The sequence below is a fragment of the Hibiscus syriacus genome, unplaced genomic scaffold (genome assembly GCF_006381635.1).
Source record: "Hibiscus syriacus cultivar Baekdansim isolate YM2019G1 unplaced genomic scaffold, ASM638163v2 tig00111772_pilon, whole genome shotgun sequence".
NCBI lineage: Eukaryota > Viridiplantae > Streptophyta > Magnoliopsida > Malvales > Malvaceae > Hibiscus > Hibiscus syriacus.
Genome location: NW_024063173.1, coordinates 1,868,699 through 1,893,553, shown reverse-complemented (window position 1 = coordinate 1,893,553; position 24,855 = coordinate 1,868,699). Strand labels below are relative to the sequence as shown.

General features: G+C 36.4%; 2 protein-coding genes and 1 non-coding gene across 3 annotated transcripts; 2 read left to right on the top strand and 1 right to left on the bottom strand.

Moving 5' to 3' along the window:
• Nucleotides 1–5,145: 5,145 nt before the first annotated feature.
• Nucleotides 5,146–8,064, top strand: LOC120170166 (the record flags this gene model as incomplete). The annotated part of the gene is made up of 1 exon (XM_039178162.1): nucleotides 5,146–8,064. A coding segment is annotated over exon 1 (2,919 nt), but the record flags the coding sequence as incomplete, so codon positions are not given.
• An 8,080-nt stretch (nucleotides 8,065–16,144) lies between these two features.
• On the bottom strand, nucleotides 16,145–17,589 carry LOC120170083 (probable disease resistance protein At5g63020). The gene is made up of 2 exons (XM_039178107.1): nucleotides 16,914–17,589; nucleotides 16,145–16,824 (listed from the first exon to the last, which is right to left on the bottom strand). Exons 1-2 carry the CDS (start codon nucleotides 17,587–17,589, stop codon nucleotides 16,145–16,147), a joined length of 1,356 nt encoding a protein of 451 aa, XP_039034038.1.
• Nucleotides 17,590–24,399: 6,810 nt separating this feature from the next.
• LOC120170178 lies at nucleotides 24,400–24,559 on the top strand. The gene has a single exon (XR_005520741.1). It is a non-coding gene; the product is annotated as a U1 spliceosomal RNA (small nuclear RNA).
• Nucleotides 24,560–24,855: the final 296 nt, after the last annotated feature.

The following is a 24,855-nucleotide window of genomic DNA, read 5'->3' as shown; positions in this document are numbered from 1 at the left end:
CTTGAAGTCAGAGGCCAAAAGATGGAAGAATCCAATGTTGAAAAAGGAAAATGGGAGCTGGAAAGAAAAAATTTCAACACCAGACTTGAGGTAGAGCAGGAAGTGGCTAGAAATTGGATGCGAAGATGCAGAAACAAAGATGTTCAAATCCAGAAGCTTAATCAAAGAACGCAAGAAGCACGAACAAAACTGGAAGAAGATCTGGATCAGTCTAGAAACAAAAACTCAGAGTTTAATGCTTACATTTTGCAACTTGAAGAATCATTGTTTCAAGAAAAGGTTCGTCTAGGACTTAATGATCTCAAAGAAAGTAATGAGGAAAATGCTTCACTGCGAAGACTCATTAGAGATCTTGAAAAAATTCTGCACAATTGTCAAGTCAGAATCACTGAGTTAGAGAAAACTCTTGAAGGAACAAATGAACAATGGCAAAAGTCAACTGAGTTCTATGTCGAAAGAAGTGAAGAAAGAAGCAATATGGTGTTCGAGGCCATGGTACAAATGAGCGAAGTTGCTAGATATGTTGGGGAACTAGCTGTTGAAGCCAAAATAATTGAGCATCATGTTGATCCAGTTTCTAAGTGCGGAAAGAAGGTTTCATGGTTAATGAAAGAAATTATAGAGCTTAATAGGAAAGCTACGCCTTATCTGTAGTTCTGAACTATTATAAAGAAACTTTTGTATGCCGATGAAAGTTGTTCTATAACAGTTAACTTTTTGGGATCAATGTTTTTTGCATACATACATTTTGCATACATTCATCATTCATTTCATAATTTTCGCTATGAATTATTATTTATTAAGTTAAAATTCATTAATTAAAATTTGAAAAAATAATATTAAAATATTTTTCAATCGCAGTTACTCTGGCCAAAAGAGGAATACAACATCACTACGGTACTAGACAAGCTACTAGGAGAATTATGGAGGATAAAATACAGCGTATTGAGGAACAGCATCATAAAGAACAAGAAGAAATGAGAATGAAGCTGGAAAAAATTGAAGCTAGTATTGCAAATTCACAAGACAGTATGATGAAGAAGATAGAGGACATGTTTAAAAGGCAGGCTATCAGTGGAAAAATGCATGAAAATCCTGTATCTTTTGACCAAGAACCCATATATCCTCTAGGTTTCCCACCAGAACCAATTTATCATTCTGGTACTACACCTATACAAATCAATGCTCGTATATCTGCATTACAAGAAGCCAAACCACATGAAGATCAACAAGTGGATCCTGCATCTTCAAGCAAAAATCCGCTTATATCAGATGTGAAAATAGGGGATCTTAATACTGATCATTTGATCCCAGATTTGAATGAGTTGAATGAGAAACAAAAAGTAAATGAAGAATTAATCAGACAGATCAAGAACTTAGAAGAACGAATGAAATCTGTGGAAATAACTGAATCATTCTATGGATTTGATGCTAGTGAGTTGAGTTTAGTTCCAGACCTAATCCTCCCTATCAAGTTCAAAGCTCCCGAATTTGATAAATATGATGGTACTACATGCCCTTCATCCCACATTACTATGTTTTGTCACAGAATGGCAGGATATGTGAAGGACGAGAAATTGTTAATTCACTGCTTTCAGGATAGTTTGACAGGACCGGCTTTAAAATGGTATACTCAATTGACCAAAGCCAACATTAGATCCTGGAAAGATTTGGCTAAAGCATTTTTAGAGCAGTATCGCCATGTAACAGACATGGTTCCTGATAGATGGACTCTCCAGAATTTGGAGAAAAAGAATAACGAAACATTCAGACAGTATGCCCAGAGATGGCGTGACACTGCAGCCCAAGTTCAACCACCTTTGTCAGAAAAAGAGGCCACAGTGATGTTTGTCCATACATTGAAGGCTCCTTATTTAAACCATCTAATGGGGAATGCAACCAGAAATTTTGCAGATTTGGTCATTTCTGGAGAATTAATTGAAAATGTCTTGAAAAGTGGCAAGATTGATCAAATGATGGGTCTAGTTCCAAAAGACCTACGTACCGGAAAAAGGAGAATGAAGTCAACAATGCAAATTCTTACAGCAAGGATTCATCGAAAAGTGTTACAATAACCCAGCCAAGGGTTAAGAAAGAGGAAACAAACACTAATCGAGCAGAGTCCAGAGGATCTCGAAAGGAAAATGAAAGGTTGTCTTTTACACCTTTACCAGTACCATATGCAGAGATCTATGATTCGCTGTTAAAAGCAGATGTTATACGGCCCTATCCTTTGGTTCCCATGCAACCACCATTCCCTCCTTGGTATGATACAAAGGCACACTGTGTTTACCATGAAGGAATTACAGGACATTCTATTGAAAACTGTCTAGCATTCAAAAGGGTGGTTCAAAATTTGATCAACACTGGAAGTTGGAATTCAATACACCATCCGCATCAAGTCATCCATTGCCAAATCATGGAGATAAAAACGTGAATGCAATTCAAGAAGAGAACAGAAAGAAAGCAAAGACTGACATTTCTGAAATTAAATCTCCGTTTGTTTGGATATTCCAACAACTTTCTTTAGCCGGTATAATTCCACAACAATTCAGGCCAAAGCAGAATGAAGGCAAGAATTATTGTGAATATCATCAGGAGAAAGGGCATAAAATTCAACTATGTCCTGAGTTTAGAAATTTGGTGCAAAAATTGATGAACAACAGAGAAATAGAATTCTTTGAAGAAGAACCCGAGAAAAAAGAAGATGATGTTTGCTCATCAGAGGATTCTAAACCAAATCAAAGAATAAATGATCCTGTGATCATTAATGTGAAATCATCCACGGTGATTCCTGCACCAATAAGGCCAAAAGTAGTTATTACCACTCCTCTACCATTTCCATACAAAGATACCCGCAGGGTACCTTGGAATTATACTACCAATGTTTCAATGGTAGGAGGAGCTGTTTCTCTAGAAAAAACAGAAGAGAAAATACAAAGTCTGAGTACAACATCAACGTCCGAAGCAGTAAGCGAAGTCGGTTTCTTTACGAGAAGTGGGAGATGTTACTCTCCCGAAACATCTAATGCTTCAGAACAAGTGAAAGCAAAAGGAAAAGCCGTGGCAATACCTCAGAAGGTATTTGAAGATGAATCCCTTCCAGCATTCAATGAACCTGTGACAGAAAAACAAACTCAAGAATTTTTGAAATTCCTAAAACATAGTGAGTATAGTGTGGTTGAACAACTACACAAACAACAAGCGAGAATTTCTATTCTTGATCTATTGATGAATTCAGAAGCGCATAGGAATGCTTTGATGAAAATCCTCAATCAAACATTCATCCCCGAAGATATATCTCTCAATAAACTCGACAGAATTGTAGGACATATAGCCGCTGACAATTACATAACATTCACGGATGATGAAATACCAGAAGGCGGAATGGGGTCAGTAAAAGCTTTGAACATCACGACACATTGTCATGGTCATGTGTTGCCAGGAGTATTGATTGACAATGGGTCTGCTCTCAATTTGATGCCTCTAGTCACACTTCAAAGAATGCCTATGGATCAATCACACATGAAGAGTTATCAGAATGTGGTGCGAGCATTTGATGGCACTCAAAAAGAAGTGCTTGGGAAAATGGAAATACCGTTGTTAATCAGCCCCGTCGTATACAATATTGACTTTGTGGTGATGGACATCCACCCCACATATAATTGTCTATTAGGGAGGCCATGGATTCATTCAGCAGGAGCCGTTCTTTCTTCATTACATCAGAAATTGAAATTTGTTGTTGATGGACAACTAATATGCGTCAGTGCTGAAGAAGAAATCATTGCGTCTGTAACAAGCGATGTCCCATATATCGACACCAATGATGATGCTCTTGAATGCTCTTTTCGAGCTCTTGAATTTGTAAATACAACTTTTATTGCAGAAGGAAGCAAAATTCCATATCCCAGATTGTCTGATTGCACCAAGATGACGGTACAACAAACTTTAGGCATCGGAGCTAAAGCTGGGAGAGGTTTAGGAAAGAATCTTCAAGGGATTTCATTTCCTATTAGTATAAAGATGAAAAAAGACCGTTTTGGGCTAGGGTTTAAGCCTAATTCTCAGCAAAAGAACAAAGAGATGAAAAGAAGATGTGAAGAAAGAAAGACAAAATTGAAAAGAGGAGAAATCCTTTGGAAACACATGTCTTTCCCACAGTTGAAGACAACATTCAGATCAGGGGGAACAATTAATGTAGAACAGCAGCTTGTTGAAGCCTTTAAAGAAGAAAAGTTGACGAAAGATCAAGACATAGTTGAAGAAGCTATGAATGGATTATTTATCAACATGATCATGAATGACAACAAGACTGGCAAGTACTTGGATAGGATTCGACCATGTCTTCCTAGAGAAACACTCACCAATTGGACCGCTAAAGATCTTCCTATAGTTTTTAATATTAATACAGAGTAATATTCAGAACTAATCTTTATGTTTAGCTCAAAAATATGAAAACTTTTTTGTTATCTTGTAAAAGAAATTATGTTAAATATAAGAAATTTTCTTTAAAATTTTCAGATGGCAATCATTCTTTACATTTTTTTACATTTATTTATTTCATAAATTTACTATATTCTTTCGGAAATATGTCCGATTTAAATTTGCAGGTGTCACAGTGTTAATAGCATGTGTATTCCTAAATTTAATCCAGTGATAAATTTAGAGCATCCTATATGTCTGGAAGAAATCAATGGTTGTGATGATGAACTGGAATGTGATGTTCCTACTGAATTATTAAGATTGGTAGAAAAAGAGGATAAACAAATTCTACCACACAAGGAAGAGGTGGAGACTGTGAATTTGGGAACAGATGAAGAAATAAAAGAGGTGAAAATTGGTACCACTCTGACAGTCCAGATAAAATAAGAATTGATAAATCTCCTTCAAGAGTTCAAAGATATCTTTGCATGGTCTTATCAAGATATGCCTGGTTTGAGCACAGATATAGTGATACACAAGCTTCCAATCAATCCAGAATATAAACCAGTCCAACAAAAGCTCAGACGAATGAGGCCAGAAATGTTGTTGCAAATCAAAGAAGAAGTGATGAAACAAATCAATGCAGGTTTCCTACAGGCAGCTAAATACCCAGAATGGGTAGCCAACATTGTTCCCGTACCTAATAAAAATGAGAAAGTTCGAATGTGTGTGGATTACAGAGATCTCAACAAAGCTAGTCCGAAAGATAGCTTTCCCTTACCCCACATAGACACATTGGTGGACAATACTGCAGGGCATGCATGGTTTTCATTTATGGATGGATTTTCAGGATATAATCAGATAAAAATGAATCCTGAAGACATGGAAAAGACAACATTTATAACCATGTGGGGCACATTCTGTTATAAAGTGATGCCATTTGGATTGAAAAATGCAGGGGCAACGTACCAAAGAGCCATGGTAACTTTGTTTCATGACATGATGCACAAAGAGATTGAAGTATATGTAGATGACATGATTGCCAAATCCCGAACTGAAGAAGAACATATTCAAAATTTGAGGAAACTTTTCCAGAGATTGAGGAGATATCAATTAAAGCTCAACCCCGCAAAATGCACTTTTGGGGTAACTTCCGGGAAGCTTTTGGGATTTGTAGTCAGCAAAAAAGGAATTGAGATTGATCCAGATAAAGTCAAAGAAATTCAAGATCTTCCACCACCCAATACAAAAAAAGAAGTTCGAGGCTTTTTGGGAAGATTAAATTATATATCTCGGTTCATTTCTCAATTGACTGACAAATGTGATCCAGTGTTCAAATTACTTCGAAAGAACAATCCTGAAGTCTGGAATGAAGAATGTCAAGAAACTTTGGATATTATTAAGAAATATTTATCCAATGCCCCAATTTTAGTATCACCAATACCTGATAGACCATTAATTCTCTACTTGACGGTCTTCGAAAATTCGATGGGATGTGTACTAGGACAGCATGATGAATCAGGAAGGAAAGAAAAAGCTATTTATTATCTGAGCAAGAAATTTACTGATTGTGAAGTTCGATATCCACCAATACAAAAATTATGTTATGCTCTGGTGTGGGCTACTCGAAGACTCAGACAATATATGTTATACCATACTACTTGGTTGATATCCAAACTTGATCCTTTAAAGTTCTTAATGGAATCACCAGCTTTGACAGGCAGAATGGCTAGATGGCAGATGTTATTATCTGAGTTTGATATTGTATATGTCAACCAAAAAGCAATAAAAGGAAGTGTCATAGCTGATTTTCTGGCCAGTCGTGTATCAAATGATTATCAGCCTTTGAACTTTAATTTTCCCGATGAAGATCTGTTGTGCATATCCATGAATGAAGAAGTCAGAACAAATGATGAATTTGCAACTTGGAAGCTTTATTTTGACGGAGCATCTAATGCTTTGGGACGAGGAATCGGGGCAGTGTTAATTTCTCCAGAAAATATTTATTATCCCTTTACAAGCAGACTGGAGTTCTTTTGCACCAATAACATGGCAGAATATGAAGCTTGTGTCATGGGATTGAAAGCAGCTATAGAAAGAAAAATCAAATTTCTCAAGATATATGGAGATTCATCGTTAGTGGTGTATCAATTGCGAGGAGAATGGGAAACAAAAGATCCCAAATTGTTGGAATACCGAAATTTTACTCTCGAATTAGTGAAAGAATTTGAGAAAGTTACCTTCAACTATCTCCCTCGAGAAGAAAATCAAATGGCAGATGCTTTGGCTACATTAGCTGCTATGTTTCAGGCAACTAAGAAAGTTGATATGATGCCAATCAAAATGCAAGTATATGAAATTCCTGCACATTGTTATAGTGTGGAAGAAGAGGTAGATGGTAAACCGTGGTATCATGATATTCTGCAATATATCAAAAATCAAAGTTATCCACCAAATGCATCAGAAATTGATAAAAGAACCTTGAGAAGAATGGCTGCTGGATATTTTCTTGATGGAGAGATTATGTATAGAAGAAGCAGTGTTCAAATGCTATTGAGATGTTTAAATACCAGGGAAGCTCGAAATGTCATTGAAGAAGTACACAACGGAATATGTGGAACACATGCAAATGGTCTTTCCATGGCCAGAAAAATAATGAGATATGGATACTATTGGGCTACCATGTACACAGATTGCATTGATTATGCAAGGAAATGTCATAAATGCCAAATATATGCAGACAAGATTCATGTACCCCCATCTCCTCTACATGTAATGACAACACCCTGGCCATTTTCTATGTGGGGAATAGATGTCATTGGAGCAATCACACCAAAAGCATCGAATGGACATTGTTTCATCCTTGTGGCAATTGATTATTTTACCAAATGGGTTGAAGCTGCTTCATACACTAATATTAAGAGGTCCACAGTCTGCAAATTCATAAAGAAAGTGATAGTTTTCCGGTATGGCCTACCAGAAAGAATCATTACAGATAATGCTCTGAACCTGAACAACAAAATGATGGCTGAACTTTGTGCACAGTTTAAGATCAAACATGCAAATTCAGTGGCATATCGTCCAAAAATGAATGGGGCAGTTGAAGCAGCAAATAAGAACATCAAGAGAATCATTACAAAGACTACTGAAACTTACAAAGATTGGCACGAGAAGTTACCTTTTGCTCTATATGCATACCGAACTACTGTTCGAACATCTACTGGGGCAACGCCTTTTTCTTTAGTCTATGGGATGGAAGCAGTCTTACCAATTGAAGTTGAGATTCCATCGCTTCGAATATTGAGAGAAACAAAATTGGACGAATCTGAATGGATCCAAGCTAGAGTTGATCAATTGAACCTTATTGAGGAGAAAAGATTGAAAGCTATTTGCCATGGACAGATGTATCAGAAACGGATGATGAAGTCTCATGACAAAAAAGTACATCCAAGAGAATTCCAAGAGGGTGATCTAGTATTAAAAAAGATCTTGCCTATACATAAAGATTTCCGTGGGAAATGGATGCCTAATTGGGAAGGGCCATACGTTGTGAAAAAGGCCTTTTCCGGAGGAGCGTTGATCTTGGCAGAAATGGATGGAAAAATTCTGAAAAATCCGATAAACTCAGATTCTGTCAAGAAATATTATGCTTGAAGAAAAAGAAAGAAAAAAAAAGAAAAAAAAAGGAGAAAAGAAAAAAAGAAAAAAAGAAAAGAAGAAAAAAGAAAGGGAGTCAAGGTGAAAACCCGCAAAGGGCATTTTGTAACCAAAGGAAGGATTTGAGTTGAAAACCTGAAAAGGCGGCTTAAATGCAGGTTGATATTAGGCATCTCGCAATCGAACTCTCTTAAGATTTTGATAGTTTGGGAGAAACTTCACATCTACAAGCATTTTGACAACGTTTGAGATCTTCCAGACAAAAGCTTACATCATTACTCTAAATTGTGTCAACTTGATTAATTTAGAAATACTTATGCTTATAATTTGTTGAGACATTTGAATTTTTATTCTTATGCTTGCCATAACTTTGAATATAATTATATCTATTTCAATTTCAATTTATTTGAGATTCAATTTATTTTTGGAAATTCAATTTATTCTTTTCTATTGAATTAACATAATTTTGAAATAATTTAAAGATTTCTGAATATCACTTTATGTTAATACTTTTAAATACATGGAATACAAAGTAGGCAAATCATCACTAGCTTAAAGCCATGAACATCAAGATTGTTACAAGTGGTGCTACCGACAACAAGGTCGAATCCACCAAATCTACTCATCAATTGCTCCAACTGATCATCATTCAGTTCTTGCACATCTGTTTTCAAAGATATACTAAGGCAATAGAAAGCAACCTTTTGTAGCATTGATTCCGGCAAAAAGAAACAAGACATTGATATCACTGGGAAACATGTCTCTATACAGATCCTTGTGTATGGTTTTTAAGGAAACCTAGAAGCATTTCCACCTCATCAGGTTCAAGTGGAGTAACTTTATTCCTTCCAACCCATACTAGATTCTATTTTCAGCACTCATCAAGAACATACTTCTGGACATTCGAAGGTGGTTCATTGTCATAAGCTTCAAAAGCCTTACAGATACTTTCTGTCAATTTGGCACTTCCTGTACATGTTTATAAACAGTTCAACTTTGTTCTTGGATCCCATGAAAGCCATCATTTCTTTGTCAATGGAAAAGCATCAGCACATGGAGGAAGCAGAATAAAAGAAAAATCTATTCTTAATTGGCAGAATTATGAATATAGCCCTTTTCAGTGTAGTAGCATGGAAATACTTCGAATCTACACATTCTGGCTCTACATCAAATAAGTGTTGTGATATCTTAGACCAATCATTGAATTTGGAAGATGAATTTGCTCAATAGCATCTTCTGGAAGTGTTCTTTGAGTTATCTGATCTGGTTTGGCAGAACCAATCATTGAATTTGGAAGATGAATTTGCTTATAGTAGAAATAAGGAGATTCAATAGCATCTTCTGGAAGTGTTCTTTGAGTTATCTGATTTGATTCAGTAGGAACCTCAGAACCGATCGTTGGAATTGAAAGATGAACTGCATGATCATCTTCATTAAGAAGCTTATTTTCAAGTTTCTTCTGCTTCTTCCTTTTCAAAAATCATAGCCCAAGTTTTGCCTTTGCTTGTAATTGGGATCATTGCATAATGACTTCCTATCTTTTACTAGAAGAAGTACATCAGCAGCCTTAGTCATACTATTGAGTTTATTCTCCTCATCAGAATCAGAATTCAAGATTTCTCGGTATTAAAAGAACTATCGATATCTGTGAAATCATCTTGAAAGGTCACTTCATAATCAGATGAGTTGTTATCAGAATCAACATGTTGCCTGAATGCAAGCTTTTCAAAAGTTTATACTATTGAGTTTTATTCACAAGAGGTTTTGTGACATTATATCTACATCTACATTTGTCAAAGATGATAGATTCTTTGATTTGAAGAAGACAGATATATTGGGTTTTTACAATTGAAGAAATACTCAATTCACCAGTTTGAAATCAAACAACTTAATATTCATGCATCATATTTAGGCATTTGCAAAAATAGATGCATTTTCATTCATTTTTATTCTTGTTGAATTTCTAACAGGAATTTCAAAGATTTTAGTAAAGATTCAAATCTATCATTTGATGGATCATCTTTTCCAGAGAAAGTTCATAATGAGAAGAACTCATCTGAAGAAGGAAGAAGAAGTTCATAATGAGAAGAATTTGTTCAACCTTTTACCTGAATTCATCACTTGATGGATCATCTTTTCCAGAGAAAGTTCATAATGAGAAGAACTCATCTGAAGAAGGAAGAAGAAGTTCATAATGAGAAGAATTTGTTCAACCTTTTACCTGAATTCATCACTTGATGGATCATCTTTTCCAGAGAAAGTTCATAATGAGAAGAACTCATCTGAAGAAGGAAGAAGAAGTTCATAATGAGAAGAATTTGTTCAACCTTTTACCTGAATTCATCACTTGATGGATCATCTTTTCCAGAGAAAGTTCATAATGAGAAGAACTCATCTGAAGAAGGAAGAAGAAGTTCATAATGAGAAGAATTTGTTCAACCTTTTACCTGAATTCATCACTTGATGGATCATCTTTTCCAGAGAAAGTTCATAATGAGAAGAACTCATCTGAAGAAGGAAGAAGAAGTTCATAATGAGAAGAATTTGTTCAACCTTTTACCTAAATTCATCACTTGATGGATCATCTTTTCCAGAGAAAGTTCATAATGAGAAGAACTCATCTGAAGAAGGAAGAAGAAGTTCATAATGAGAAGAATTTGTTCAACCTTTTACCTGAATTCATCACTTGATGGATCATCTTTTCCAGAGAAAGTTCATAATGAGAAGAACTCATCTGAAGAAGGAAGAAGAAGTTCATAATGAGAAGAATTTGTTCAACCTTTTATCTGAATTCATCACTTGATCGATCAGCTTTTCCAGAGAAAGTTCATAATGAGAAGAACTCATCTGAAGAAGGAAGAAGAAGTTCATAATGAGAAGAATTTGTTCAACCTTTTACCTGAATTCATCAATTGATGGATTATCTTTTCCAGAGAAGTTCATAATGAGAAGAACTCATCTGAAGAAGAAAGAAGAAGTTCATAATAAGAAGAATTTATTCAACCTTTTGAATGACTCTATCACAGAAGGAGATAGATTAGCATCAGCCTTTCTAGAGAAAGTTCATAATGAGAAGAACTCATCAAGAGCTTATTCAACCTTTTGAATGACTCTATCACAGAAAGGAGGTCATCAACATCCCCAGCAGAAAGTTCATAATAAGAACTTATTTGGAGAGAGAGAAGAATTTATTCAATATCTCCATTATGATCAAGTGAAGCCAAATGGATAAAAAAATTTATTATCTTTTCATCTTTGCCCTATTCTTGTTAACACAAGAATGAGAAAAGAGGGGCAGCTGAAGATACTAATTTTTTACCCATATCATTATTATTATTATTATTATTATTATTATTATTATTATTATTATCATTATTATTATTATTATCATTATTATTATTATTAAATATATTAAATACATATATAAATATTATTAAAAAAATAAATAATAAAAAATAATAATTACAGGCCCAATTACAACTGGACCGGCCCAGTTACAAACCAACCAGAACCGGTCCAAATCCAACCAGAAACCCTAAATATTTGGGTTTCCAGTTAGGGTTTCCTAACCCTAATTTACCCAGCCGCCTCAGCTCACAGCCGTTGGATCTGGCAAGATCCAACGGACCAGATTGTCCCAGATGGAAACCCTAGGGTCTGATACCCTAGGGACACGCGGCCGCCGTTGCTATCTCGCCGCCTCCGCCGCTGCCACGTCCCCAACCGAAGACTCCAGAAGATAGAATACCAGCCGTCCACGCCATGGCTACTCGGTGAGTCACCACTGGTAGTCCGGTGACTTACCGAGAGCCCTTCTTCGGACCGGTCCGACAGCTACAACGGTGGTGGCTATAAAAGCCACCACCCGAACCTGAAAAAGAAAAAGAGGAGACAGAAACAGAGAACGGAGAAGAAAAAAAAACAAAACAAAGAAAGGAAAAAAAACAAATATACCAACGATCTCAGTCAACATCAACGCAGCAAGAAGAAAAAAAAAAGAAGAGAGGAAAGAAGCTTACCCTGTCATCGGAGAACCACAACTGTCGCCGGATCTCACCAAAACCTTCGAAAAGCCGAAGGTATTATTTTAGATTTGCTCCGATTGGGAGCTGTTTAACGGAAAAAAACATCGGAACCGTCATTAGGACGGTCCGATCTACATTTAGAATAAAAAAAATTTTTCTGGCCACCGAAGACGGTGGCCGGCGGTGGTGGTTGACGGCGGATGAACGCCGGTTAACGGCTGCCGGCCGGCTGGGCTTCTCTCTGTTATAGAGAGAAGCGAGAGAAACTTCTCTCTCTCAGAGAAGAGAGAGAGAAGGAAAAAAAGAAATGAAATGGCTGGCCCTTCGGGCCAGCCGGTTTGGACCATATATAGTCCTTCCCGAACGACGTCGTTTCGGGAAGGACTATGCACGTAATTATGAAATAGTTAAACCCCGTCCGCAGTCCTCCGTATTTGTAAATTTTACATTTTAGTCACTAAATTAAATTTATAATATTTTTAATTCAGTCTTCGAATTTTAATTTCTTTTATTTTAGTCCTTCATATTAAAATAATATATTTAGGATAAATAACAGATTTAATCCCTTAATTTTAATAAATAATTTTTTAATCCCTAGTTCATATTTTTAATTTATTTTATTATAAAATTCGAATTTTAAATAATTTTATTTTGGTCACTAAATTATTAAATTAGAAAATAAAATATTTAATCCCTATAATTTCAATTAATTAGGAATTAGATTTAGTTTTATTTTTATTATAATTTAGTTATTTATTTTATATGTTTTCATTTATTTTATTGTTTTTAAATATATTGTTTTAATAGTATTTGTATTTTTATTTTATTATATTGTTAAATATTTTTATATTCATAAATATATAATAAATAGTATTTTTTAAATATTTATTTTTAATATCGAAGAAAAGGACAGTCTTAATACAACTGGATGTCCTATTCTGATATTTTAAAATTAAAAAGTAAACAATATAATTTAAATTAATATTTATCAATATCAAAGAAAAGAGCTGTCTTAAGGCACCTAGAAGTTCTTTTCGGATATTTTTAAATAAATAAATTTTTTTTTATAATTTTGAAATAATAGAATTATAAATTAAATATATTTTTGAATTTTAAAAATTTTAATAATAGAGACAATTTATAATTAAAAAGTACCAATTTTGGGCGTTGTAGGGGTGCTAATCCTTCCCTAAACGTAACCGACCACGAATCCCTTTTTATTATTAAAAAGAATGAATTTTTGGTTATAAACGCAGATCAGTTTATTGGTGTTTTATTAAAACTCTTTTAAAAAATAATTTTTAGGTATTCGACCTACCTGACCCAAAAAGCCGATGGCGACTCCTAAATTATTTTCAAAATTATTTATTCACGTCAATTTCCCCACCAAATTTAATATTTCGTGCCCGGACGAAAACCGGTTACGACAAGATGTAAGAGCTATTTTTTTCCATATGAGTAGAAGACTGAGTTAAACAGGGAGAAGTTGATGAGGATTACCTTAATCTTCCTTAGTATATTTGAGATTCTCATTTTCACAATCCTTCAAATCCATCATATCAAAAGTCATCTCATCCTTAAATTCAGACTAAGTATAGCATAAGAAACTATCTTTTGAAGTTAAGAAATACCATTTGCATTATATCTATATATGACCTTACTTGGTTATGTCATTGGATGCTAGAAGTTGAAAAATTATCTTGTCTCTTATGAAATTTGAAAATTCCTATAAGAGATTCTGCATACAGTCATTATCTTAAAATATTAATATTAGTCATGAAAGAGAAGAGAAGAACAATATATTAGAATGAATTTAGGATTAATTGGGAATTAGAAGTTGAAGGATATGCTTTGATATTTGCCCCCTCATGTGGTAATACTTCATGCAACACTGGGGTATTTGAGTGTCCTCCACAGAACATCTCTTTGGGTAACCTTCCACACGTACAGTTTGTAAGGATGGGAACCCAAAGTTATAATTCTCTGATGGGCAGAAGCTCTGCAGCTTTGGTAGAGATGCAAGTTTCACAATGTTGAGTTGGGGGAAACTGATTTCATCATCACCATCATCATCCCCACCTTTTATTATTTCTTGTATATTTCTGCAATATTCTATACTCATTTCTCTGAGCTGCACTAGACTTTTGGCTGTGGTATGCATAATTAATTTAATGATTCCACTACATTTCTCTACTTTCAAAGTCACCAGGTTTCGAAAAGAAACGAGGATGGAACCAGATTAATTAATTTGGGACAAGACTCCACAACCAAAATCCTCCCTTTCCCTTCCATAGATGCATCAATTCATGAAGATCTCTTAGCCTTAATTCAGTTATGAGAGAGAGTGACACCCATGTGGACTTTTCCTTACCCCCTTCTTCACTTTGGAATATCATCTCTTTAAAGCCACACCACAATATTTTAAGTTTTTGAAGATTGGGCAAGGATAACAAGGGGAACAAGCAAGATGGCAGCGACAATACTTCCTTATGATAAAACGGAAGATTGACAACTTTAAGGTTGGGAAAGCAGTGAGATACAAATTGTTGGCCATGACAATGCCATATCTCCTTCATTCTATAATTCCATCCCAAAGCCAATTTATGCAGCTTTGGAAACGTAAACTGCACAATTCCCATTTATTAAATAACAACAATAACAGAGTATAAGAAGGAATAAATAGTGTAGGAGTTAGGATGAATATACCTGATTCAGCCAAAACAGGGGTTGTTGACTGCTCTTTCCACTTGTTTCTTCTGAAGCAAACAACATCTCCACTTTGTAACATCTATCCACTCTCATCTTCTCCAACGAAGTCCAATTTATAATAAGCATTTTATGATAGATACTCCTTAGATTTGGCAGTCTTATAAGAGTTAAGGATGTCATGCATGGAAATTTAAATGAAATAACATCCGATTGACTGAATTTTGGAGAAAATAATTGCATAGTACTGTTGTTCCCTTTTTCTTGGGGTAGGGAATCAAATATTAGATATTCCAGTGATGTACAATCAAATATCTTCAGTCGGTTAAGCCCATAAAGTCTCATCAACATACTCGACGGAAAAAGATTCAATAGCTTAGGACAATCCATCAAGCTAATGGAAGTTAATTTGAAAAAGGAATACTGAACAAGTTGGTTGGGCCATAGCCTTTCCGAGTTGTCCAGGAATGAAATAACCAATTCCTCTAGCACAGGAAATATCACCTACATGGGTGCATGAATAATTCATTTCAATGTATTACTTAATATATATTAACATAAAAGAGAAAAGAAAACACAACATCAAGAGTTTTCCTCTTATTCCATAGGATGTTTCATCTAGCTCTCTCGTAGTAAGATACTTAAGATGTGGAAAACCTTCTGTATCAAACTCAAAAAGCAGATCCTTGGCACCTTCCAATCCCTCTATACATAACTCTTGGGCTTTCTTTATCAACATTTCCATCCCTTTATCTAAGTCATTGCCAATGTCTAACTTTTTAATATGCAACGCTTTTAAAGCTTTACTCTTAGTGAACAAATTGAAGCTACTACAGGGAACGAAATGGATAGAGAAACGTTGATCAAATTCTCCTATATCATTCTTGTATCTTTCCAGATTTCTCAAGAACAAGTCTTCATTTGGCATCGTTTTGACATCCGGAATGGATACATCTAATGCCAACAAAGAAGACAAGTTGTTCAACTCTTCAAGTCGAGCATTACCTCCAACATTCCATCGACAAAAGCTATTTCCTATAAGTAGCTCTTCTAATCTACACAATTTTGCTATGACAATTTCTGGGATGACTTCAAGTTTAGAGCATTCACTCAAATCTAATAACTTTAGTTGGGTCAATTGTGCTATCCTTATTGGCAATTGCGTAATAGTGGAATCGTGAAAGCTGAGGATATCTAATTTCTTCAGGTTCTCTATGATGGCTATCTCAGATAACTTGCATTCACACAAACGCAAGGTTTGAAGGTTTGTTAATGAAAGAAAAGATGAAGGTAGAGACTCAAAGCTCATACCAGTCACGCTTAACACCTTCAGCTTATCCATGTCTTTGAAAAAGTGTCTGAGACTCGGAAAGATGGATCTTCAGCTTATCCATGCTGTGTGGCAACGAGATAGCACTGCAACCTTTGAGATTCTCCTTCCTCAACAATTCCTTCAGACGATTTCCTTTGGTGCCCTCCAAAAGATCTAGCCCAAAGCAATATTGCAGCAAATCAAAGAAAGGGATATCGAAACTCTGAGGATGCAGGCCGCATATAAAGAACAAAGATTTTGCTTCGTCATTTCTCAGCCATTTGTAACTCAACGCAATGGTATAATATACATTGTCTTGCATCCCCTCTAGGTTTGATGAATTTGATCCCCGGAGCTGCAGTAAGGCATCCTCCCAAAATCTCAGGTCCATGTCTTTCAAAGTGTTTGCAATTGCTAAGATAGCGACAGGCAACCCTTCACATTTTTCCTTAAATTCATTTTCTATACGTTCATAGTTGCCGGATATGTCGCCCACTGTTTTTGAAAAAAGAATCATAGATTCTCCTTGGGATAAAATTTCGACTTTGAAACTCTTCTCAGCATGCGTGAGGCGAAGCACATTGAGGCTTCTGGAAGTCAGCAATATTTTGCATCCTGCAATGGAAGATCTTTTAGCAGCTTCATCCTCAAATGAGATACCAACCTCTTCAAGGTCAAGTTTCTGCCATAGGTCATCCAAAACTACAAGGATCCTTTTGTCAGTCTTCAATCACTGGCGTAGCTGCATTACTCCTCCAGTAACAGTCTCCTTCTCATAATGTAGGCCCAACATGTCAGCAATTTCTCCTTGATTTTTTCTGATGTCTGGATTATGAGTGACAACAGCCATTGCAACTTCGTTGAACGAGTGCTCCTCTTTACTCTGGCAGCAACTTCTTTGGCAAGTGTGGTCTTGCCTACGCCGGCCATCCCGTGAATTCCAACAATCCGAGCATTTGATTCATTTAAGGCCTCCATAATTCCCTCTAAGGCTTTTGTTCTCAATTCAAAGGCCTTGTAACCTTTGGTTATTATCCCCTCCATAGCAGGAGAATAAGAAACTTTGTCGAATTTCCCTTGTTCCAGGAGTTCACTGATAGCCTGCGCCTCTTCTACCGCTTTCTTGCTGACTTGGTAGCGAGACTTGACATTGGGACACAGCGCAAAGAAACATTTCTTCTTTTCTTTCTCCTCATCTTCCTTCAATTTCTCCTCAACGTTTTCAGTCAACTTCTTATTAACGTTGGCCAACCATTTGAGGACATCCGCTTCATTCTTCTCCGCATTCCTTATGGCCCTATCGACGGAATGCTGCACTCTACCTCGAGCATCTTCTAGCTTTCCAACTTGCTCCTTCAGATCCTGGACATTGCTGGCAACATATATTATGTACCCAATCTCACGTTTGATGACACCAAACGTGTATTTGGCAACTCTACTGGCAGCACTGCTTACAATAGATTGCATTTTTTTCCTTCTTTAAGCTATAAGAGAAAGACAACTATGAAATAAGCCAAATAACAAAACAAGAAACCACCACAAGTCTGTTACAATGGTTTTTTTTTTTTTGGGTGTGTGTGGAATGGAAAGTGAGAAAGGGCAAATTTGGGTATATGGTTTAGTATGGTGTGAGGGAAAAGAGAAACAATGGTTAATGACAAAATGAGAAGGTTTGAGAAAGAAACTAAATTGCTTCTGGAAATGTTAACTGTTGTAATATGACAAGAGATAAAAGTGAAATGTTAAAGGATTGAGGAAGCCATCATCTCTTCGTTAAAGCTAAATAATGGGGGAATGTGATTGGAACATTCTTTTCCTCCTTCCCATGCAAAATTTTGGATCATATTCCTTACCTACATTGCTTTTCAACCTACTTGTACAATCAAAGATACCATCAACCTTCTTGAAAACACTTCAAGAAAAGAACCAATTCATATTAGATTATGCTATAATATGAGAGATTATAAATAAATTAGTCTTTCGCCATAAACAAATTATACTTTCCTGTTTCGTCGCTGGAAGAATGTAATATTCCAAATTAAGTTAAGTTTGGTGAAAGTGTAGTTTTGAATTTCCTTTGTTTCTTTCTTTTGCTTTAATCAATGATTAATTACTTTATTGTGCCTCACACTTTAAACATCATGATAAGCTAAAGCACTTCATTCCGAACTCGCCAAAAAATACAGTCTGCACAACAAAAAAGAGAGCACAATAATTGGACAAGGTTCTATAAAGATCAAATAAATCGATTTCTCTTTAAAAATCGGTGGTTATTCCATTTAGTCAAATAAAAAACACAATACCGTGAAAATGAATAACAGAAACATACTAACTAGCAAGAACCTTAGCTAAGTTTTACAGTTTCGGATGAGGAGATCTATTGTTCTGAGAACGACACAGATTTGATTGACATTTCCACAGCTTTTGTTTAAAGGGAGGACTGGGAATTAATGTTCAAATCTTGTTTTAAACTGTTCATCCTTTCAGACCAATTTTCACAAAGCAGGGTGAACATTGCTCAAACATATTTATCTTGAATTAACTTGTCATGTACATTGCTGAAAGTACTGCTTCAAGTTAGAATAATGTAATGTTTAATCAATTGAACAAATTGCAGTTATTTTGCAACCATGAACCATGCGCATAATTGCAGCTATCTAGCAAACAGATGGAAATCTCTCATGTCTAAAAGCTCACTATCTGCATATATTTTGCAATGAAACCATTATAACCTAGGAAGTGTTTAATGTGTTGGAAATAAAACACTCACACAAACAACTTTTATTGAAACACAAACAAATATTACAAGAGCACTCTCACTCAAAAACAAGAACTACAATTCACTCTTATAAGACTTTGCTTCTTCACTCACTTAGAAGCTCTTAATTTTTCTTGATGCTTAAACTACAATGGGGAGGGGTATTTATACTACTTAAGAACAATCCTACACCACACAAATAAACTAATTTAAACCATTACAAATTCAACAAATACCTAACTCTCACCTAACTAAATTGATGTAAGCAATGACATCATTACTTAAATGATGTAAGCAATAACATCTTTACTTAAATGATGTAAGCAATGACATCAATTTAGTTTGGGTTTGGGTTTAGGCCCCCATAATGGATCGAGTTTATGATCCAACACCCCCCTTAAACTTTATCTTGTGACCCCTAGTAAGTTCCTTAATCTTATGAAGTCTTCACTTTTCAGTGGCTTGGTAAAAATATCGGCAACTTGATCTTGTGACTTCACGTATTCAACTTCCACATCGTTTCTTGCAACACACTCCCTTATATAGTGGTAGCGAATGTCGATGTGCTTGCTTCGATCATGGAATACTGGATTCTTTGCTAAGGCAATGGCTGACTTGTTATCCACACAAACCTTGGTAGGCTCTTCTTGTATCAAACCTATCTCATTCAATAGATTTCTAAGCCAAATTGCATGACAAACGCATGAGGTAGCAGCAACATATTCTGCTTCACAAGTGGACAATGTGACAATCGGTTGTTTCTTTGACATCCATGTGAAAGTAGTATCTCCCATGAAAAATACGAATCCAGTAGTGCTCCTTCGATTATCTATGTCTCCACCCCAATCACTGTTGCTATATCCAACAAGCTTGTAATCATTAGAAACTGAATAGAACAAGCCGAAGTCAATTGTACCTTTCAGATAGCGAAGAATTCTCTTTGCAGCTTTAAAATGGGTGGTTGTTGGAGATTCCATGTAGCGACTAACCAATCCAACTGCGTGAAGAATATCGGGCCTCATGCAAGTTAGATAGCGTAGACTTCCCACCAAACTTTTGAAGAATGTTGGATCTACACTTTCGCCTTCTTCATGTTTGGACATCTTGATCCCGTATTCTATCGGTGTGCTTATTTACTTACAGTTCTCCATCTTGAACTTCTTCAGTATCTCCTTTGCATAGCTTTCCTGTGAAATAAAAATTCCATCCTTTTGTTGCTTAACTTCAATGCCAAGGTAGTACGCCATGAGTCCCATGTTTGTCATCTCGAATCCCTTCATCATCACATCCTTGAATTCTTTAAACATGTTTGGGTTGCTTCCGGTGAAGATCAAATCATCCACGTAGAGGCACACGATCAAAATATCTCCATCTTTGATCTTGATATATAGAGCGTGCTCGTAGGGACATTTATTGAAGCCATTCTCTTGGAAGTACTTGTCGATTCGACTATTCCATGCTCTTGGTGCTTGCTTTAGCCCGTAAAGAGTCTTCTTCAACTTCAACACCTTGTCTTCGTGCCCTTTGACTTCGTAGCCTGATGGTTGCTGAATGTAAACTTCCTCTTCAAGAACTCCATTTAAGAAGGCAGACTTTACATCCATCTGTTGTATCTTCCACTTATTTTGAGCTGCCAAAGAAATGATTAGTCTCATAGTTTCCAATCGAGCAACAGGAGCAAATACCTCATCATAGTCAATTCCAGCCTTTTGACTATAGCCTTTAGCAACTAGCCTCGCCTTGTGCCTATCAATCTCTCATTTGGCATTTTAGTTTGTTTTGTACACCCATTTGACACCTATCGCCTTATGTCCCTTGGGAAGTGAGGTAAGTTCCCATGTGTCATTCTTCTCGATGGCCTTGATTTCTTCGTCCATCACATCTCTCTATTTCTTTTCTTGTACCGCTTCTTGAAAGCTCACTGGTTCACAATCGGCAAACAGACAAAATAATGTAAGATTATATTGTCGTTCAATTACCTCATAGAGATCTCTAAGGCTTCTTGTGCGTTGCACAACTCTTTCACTTTGACTCCCACTTGACGATGAAGAAGGTGATGAGTCTCCTTGAGTGGTTGATGTTGGTGAAGTCGGTGGAGTTGCAAGCTCTTGTTGAGATTCATCTAGTTGTTCCCTCATTGTCTGCTCATCCTCTTCAAACTGAGGAAAGAAATTGAAGTCATATGTATGAGAGTTAAAATCCCATTCTCCTTCTTCGTTGAAGACCACATCTCGACTAATCACAAACTTCTTATTGTCTGGATTGTACAACTTGTAGCCCTTCGAATTAGCATCATAGCCGATGAAGATGAAACTCTCACTTTTATCATCAAGCTTCGTTCTTCTCTCGTCTGGTACGTGAACATGGGTTATACTTCCAAAGGTTCTCAAGTGGGAAATGCTAGGCTTTCTTCCACTCCATGCTTCTTGCAGTGTCTTTCCTCATACACTTCTTGTTGGAGATCGGTTTGTCAAGTAGACTACACATGCTACTGCTTCCGCCCAAAATTCCTTGGGTAGTTTCTTGCTTTTGAGCATGCTTCGTGCCATGTCGAGGATTGTTCTATTCTTTCTTTCTGCCACACCATTTTGCTGGGGGGATCTAGGAACTGTCATTGGTCGACGAATTCCATTTGCTTCACAGAACTCTTGAAACTCCGTAGAAGTAAATTCTCCACCTCGATCGGATCTCATGGCTTTGATCTTTCTACCGCTTTCTCTCTCCACTGCTGCTTTGAACTTCTTTAAGACTTCAAAAACTTCTAACTTCTGTTTCAAGAAATATACCCAGGTTTTTCTTGAAAAATATCAATGAAGAGAAGAAAATAGTTACTGTTACCGAGAGAGCTTGGCTTGATCGGTCCATACACATCGGTATGGATAAGCTCAAGTGGCTTCTTGCCTCTGACTCCTTTGGAAAGCTTTTCCTGAATTGTTTACCGACTAGACACCCTTCACAAAGCTGGTCATGATGATTGATGCGAGGTAGTCCCTTCACCATCCCCTTCTTAGATAACAGCTCTAGACCTCCAAAATTGAGATGCCCAAATCGAAGATGCCAAAGCCATGATGCATCTTTGTAGTAAGCTTTCAAGCACTTTGCAACATCATTTTGTATGTTGATCAAGAACATTCTATTTTTTGACATCGGCACTTTAGCAATGAAGTTATTATTATCATCTTTTATAGAAAGATTATAATTATTCATATGAATATCATAACCTTTCTCTACCAGTTGCCCTAAACTTAATATGTTACTTTTCATATTGGGCACATAGTAGACATTTGAAATAAATTGATGTCTCCCATCTTTCAAACGGATAAGAATGTTACCTCTCCCTTTCACTGCTATTGTGGAATCATCTCCAAATGAAACATTTCCGCTTACTGACTCGTCTAGCTCCACGAACATGTCTTTCCTTCCACACATGTGATTGCTTGCACCACTGTCAAGATACCAGGAATTTGCTTGGCCACCATTAGTTTCCTTTCGTGCTAGAAGAAGAGTTTCTTTTCCATCTGTCTTTTCCTCCACGTAGTTGGTCTTCTCCTCAATTTTTTTGTTGGGAGCTCTACATTCTGAAGTATAATGCCCAAACTTCTGACAATTATAACATCGAACTTGAGATTTGTCATGCCTTGAGTTCGGATTGATTCTTCCACGGCCTCGTGTTGAGCTTTCTCCTTTCTCATAGTTGTTGTTAGAATTGTTGTTGTTGTAATTCCAGCCTCGTCCACGACCTCGACTTCCACCTCGTCCATGGCCTCTGCCTTGGCCACGTTGGTTTCTATCATTGCGTTGGCTTTCATGCATATCCTTGAGTTGTAGCTTGAGGAGTTGCTCAGTAAACTCATGTTTCTTCTTATGCTTCTATTCGTATGCTTGCCATGATCCTTGGAGTTGCTTTCATGTGTAAGGATTCGAATTCACCTCTTAATGTTTGGAGACGAACCTTTTTCACTTGCTCGGATTCTTTGTAAGAGGTTTACAGCTTCTCCCACGCTTCCTTGCTAGAGCTTGCACTTGAAATCTTTTCAAAACCATCATCATCTAATGCTTGATAGATGAGGTAAAGAGCCTTCTTGTCTCTCTTTCTTGAATCTTCAAAGTTGTCTTTTGATCTGGTGTAAGAGTAGCAAAAGCATCAACATTCGCAGGCTCGTTATAGCCTTTCTCTGTGATATTCCACACATCTTGTGATCCAAGAAGTGCCTTTATTTTGATACTTCAATTGTCGTAGTTGTTGTTGTTGAGTGTCGAAACTTGGAATGGTGCCATACCATTTGCCATATCTCTCAATATAATGAGAATTTGCAAAATCCGATTGCACGGATGAATCTGGAAGGCCAAAAAAAACTTTGGATGGACTTGGACAACTCGATCAAGGGGCTCCAACTCGGTGAGTCAAACTCGATTTTCTGGTAGCAGTCTTGCGGCGGTGCGTCAGAACTCAGATTGAAAAAATTCTGGCGGCGTCGGATTCCTCTCGTCGAGACCTTCGATCTTTCTAACTCGCTCTGATACCACTTTGTTGGAAATAAAACACTCACACAAACAACTTTTATTGAAACACAAACAAATATTATAAGAGCACTCTTACTCAAAAACAAGAACTACAACTCACTCTTATAAGACTTTGCTTCTTCACTCACTTAGAAGCTCTTAATTTTTCTTGATGCTTAAACTACAATGGGGAGTGGTATTTATACTACTTAAAAACAATCCTACACCACACAAATAAACTAATTTAAATCATTACAAATTCAACAAATACATAACTCTTACCTAACTAAATTGATGTAAGCAATGACATCATTACTTAAATAATGTAAGCAATGACATCTTTACTTAAATGATGTAAGCAATGACATCAATTTAGTTTTGGTTTGGGTTTAGGCTCCCATAATGGATCAAGTTTATGATCCAACATAATGGTATTTTACCAGTTCATTTCAAACCCAACAAGATTATCAATGTTATCAATTTTTTTTCTTAAACACAAATAAAAATTCATAAAAACAACTTACTTCAGTGACAGCTTTGACAATGAAATTCTTCTCCTTCATTTCTTTTTCATCTTACTGCACAAACAGTAAGCTTACAAGTTCTTCGAAGAAAGGCATTTTTTTCAACACATGAGTTTTTAATCAAAATGGATGAACTGAGCTGAGAAACAAGAAAAAGTTTCTTGGAACTCTTAAAGATAATTCTTGGGATTTTTATGTTGCTGATTGTGCCTTGTCAATATCTACTCCTATGAAATAATGCACTGGACAACTAAAGCAAGAGAGGATTGAAGCAATTTGCCCAAAATCTTTAACATTCTCTAACCATTCAAGTTCAAGCCAAGCTATGCTTAGTTGTTTTCATGGACATTGAACTGGTTCACTGCAAAAATCAAGATAGGATTAAAAACAATTTGCCCAAATTCTCATCATTCTCAATCCCATATCAAGTTAGAAAGAGAAGGGACCAGGAGATGAAGTTGATAAATAAGAGGCACATAGCTCCATTGCATCATACTTACCTGGATGGGGTGGATGGATGATCAATAAGATTCATGGCCTAGGTCAACGATCTTCATTGCACTCGGGGGAGGCACTTTCCTAAGGTCTCCCCAAGTGGGAGAGGCTACATCATAATTTGTGGCAGTGGGGCCTGCGTTCGCGCGGCCCTCGTCCATTGTTAGTTTAAACATTTTACTTGCAGCATGGGCTTTCTTTGTTCAATACATTTTAGAAATTAAAATTGATGCATGCGAAAATGTAAATCTCATCCAGAACATTGAATCTGCCGAAGAATCATTTCGGGAGCCTAACCCCATTGCTGCGGAAGAAGATGGACTGGTTATGGAACACGGAGTAAAATTTGAAATCAATGAAATGAATGATGAAATGGAAATTGAGTAGATAAGGGTGAAATTGAGGTAACTCAACCTCTAACTAAATTTCATAAATCGTAAGCTTGGGATTAAG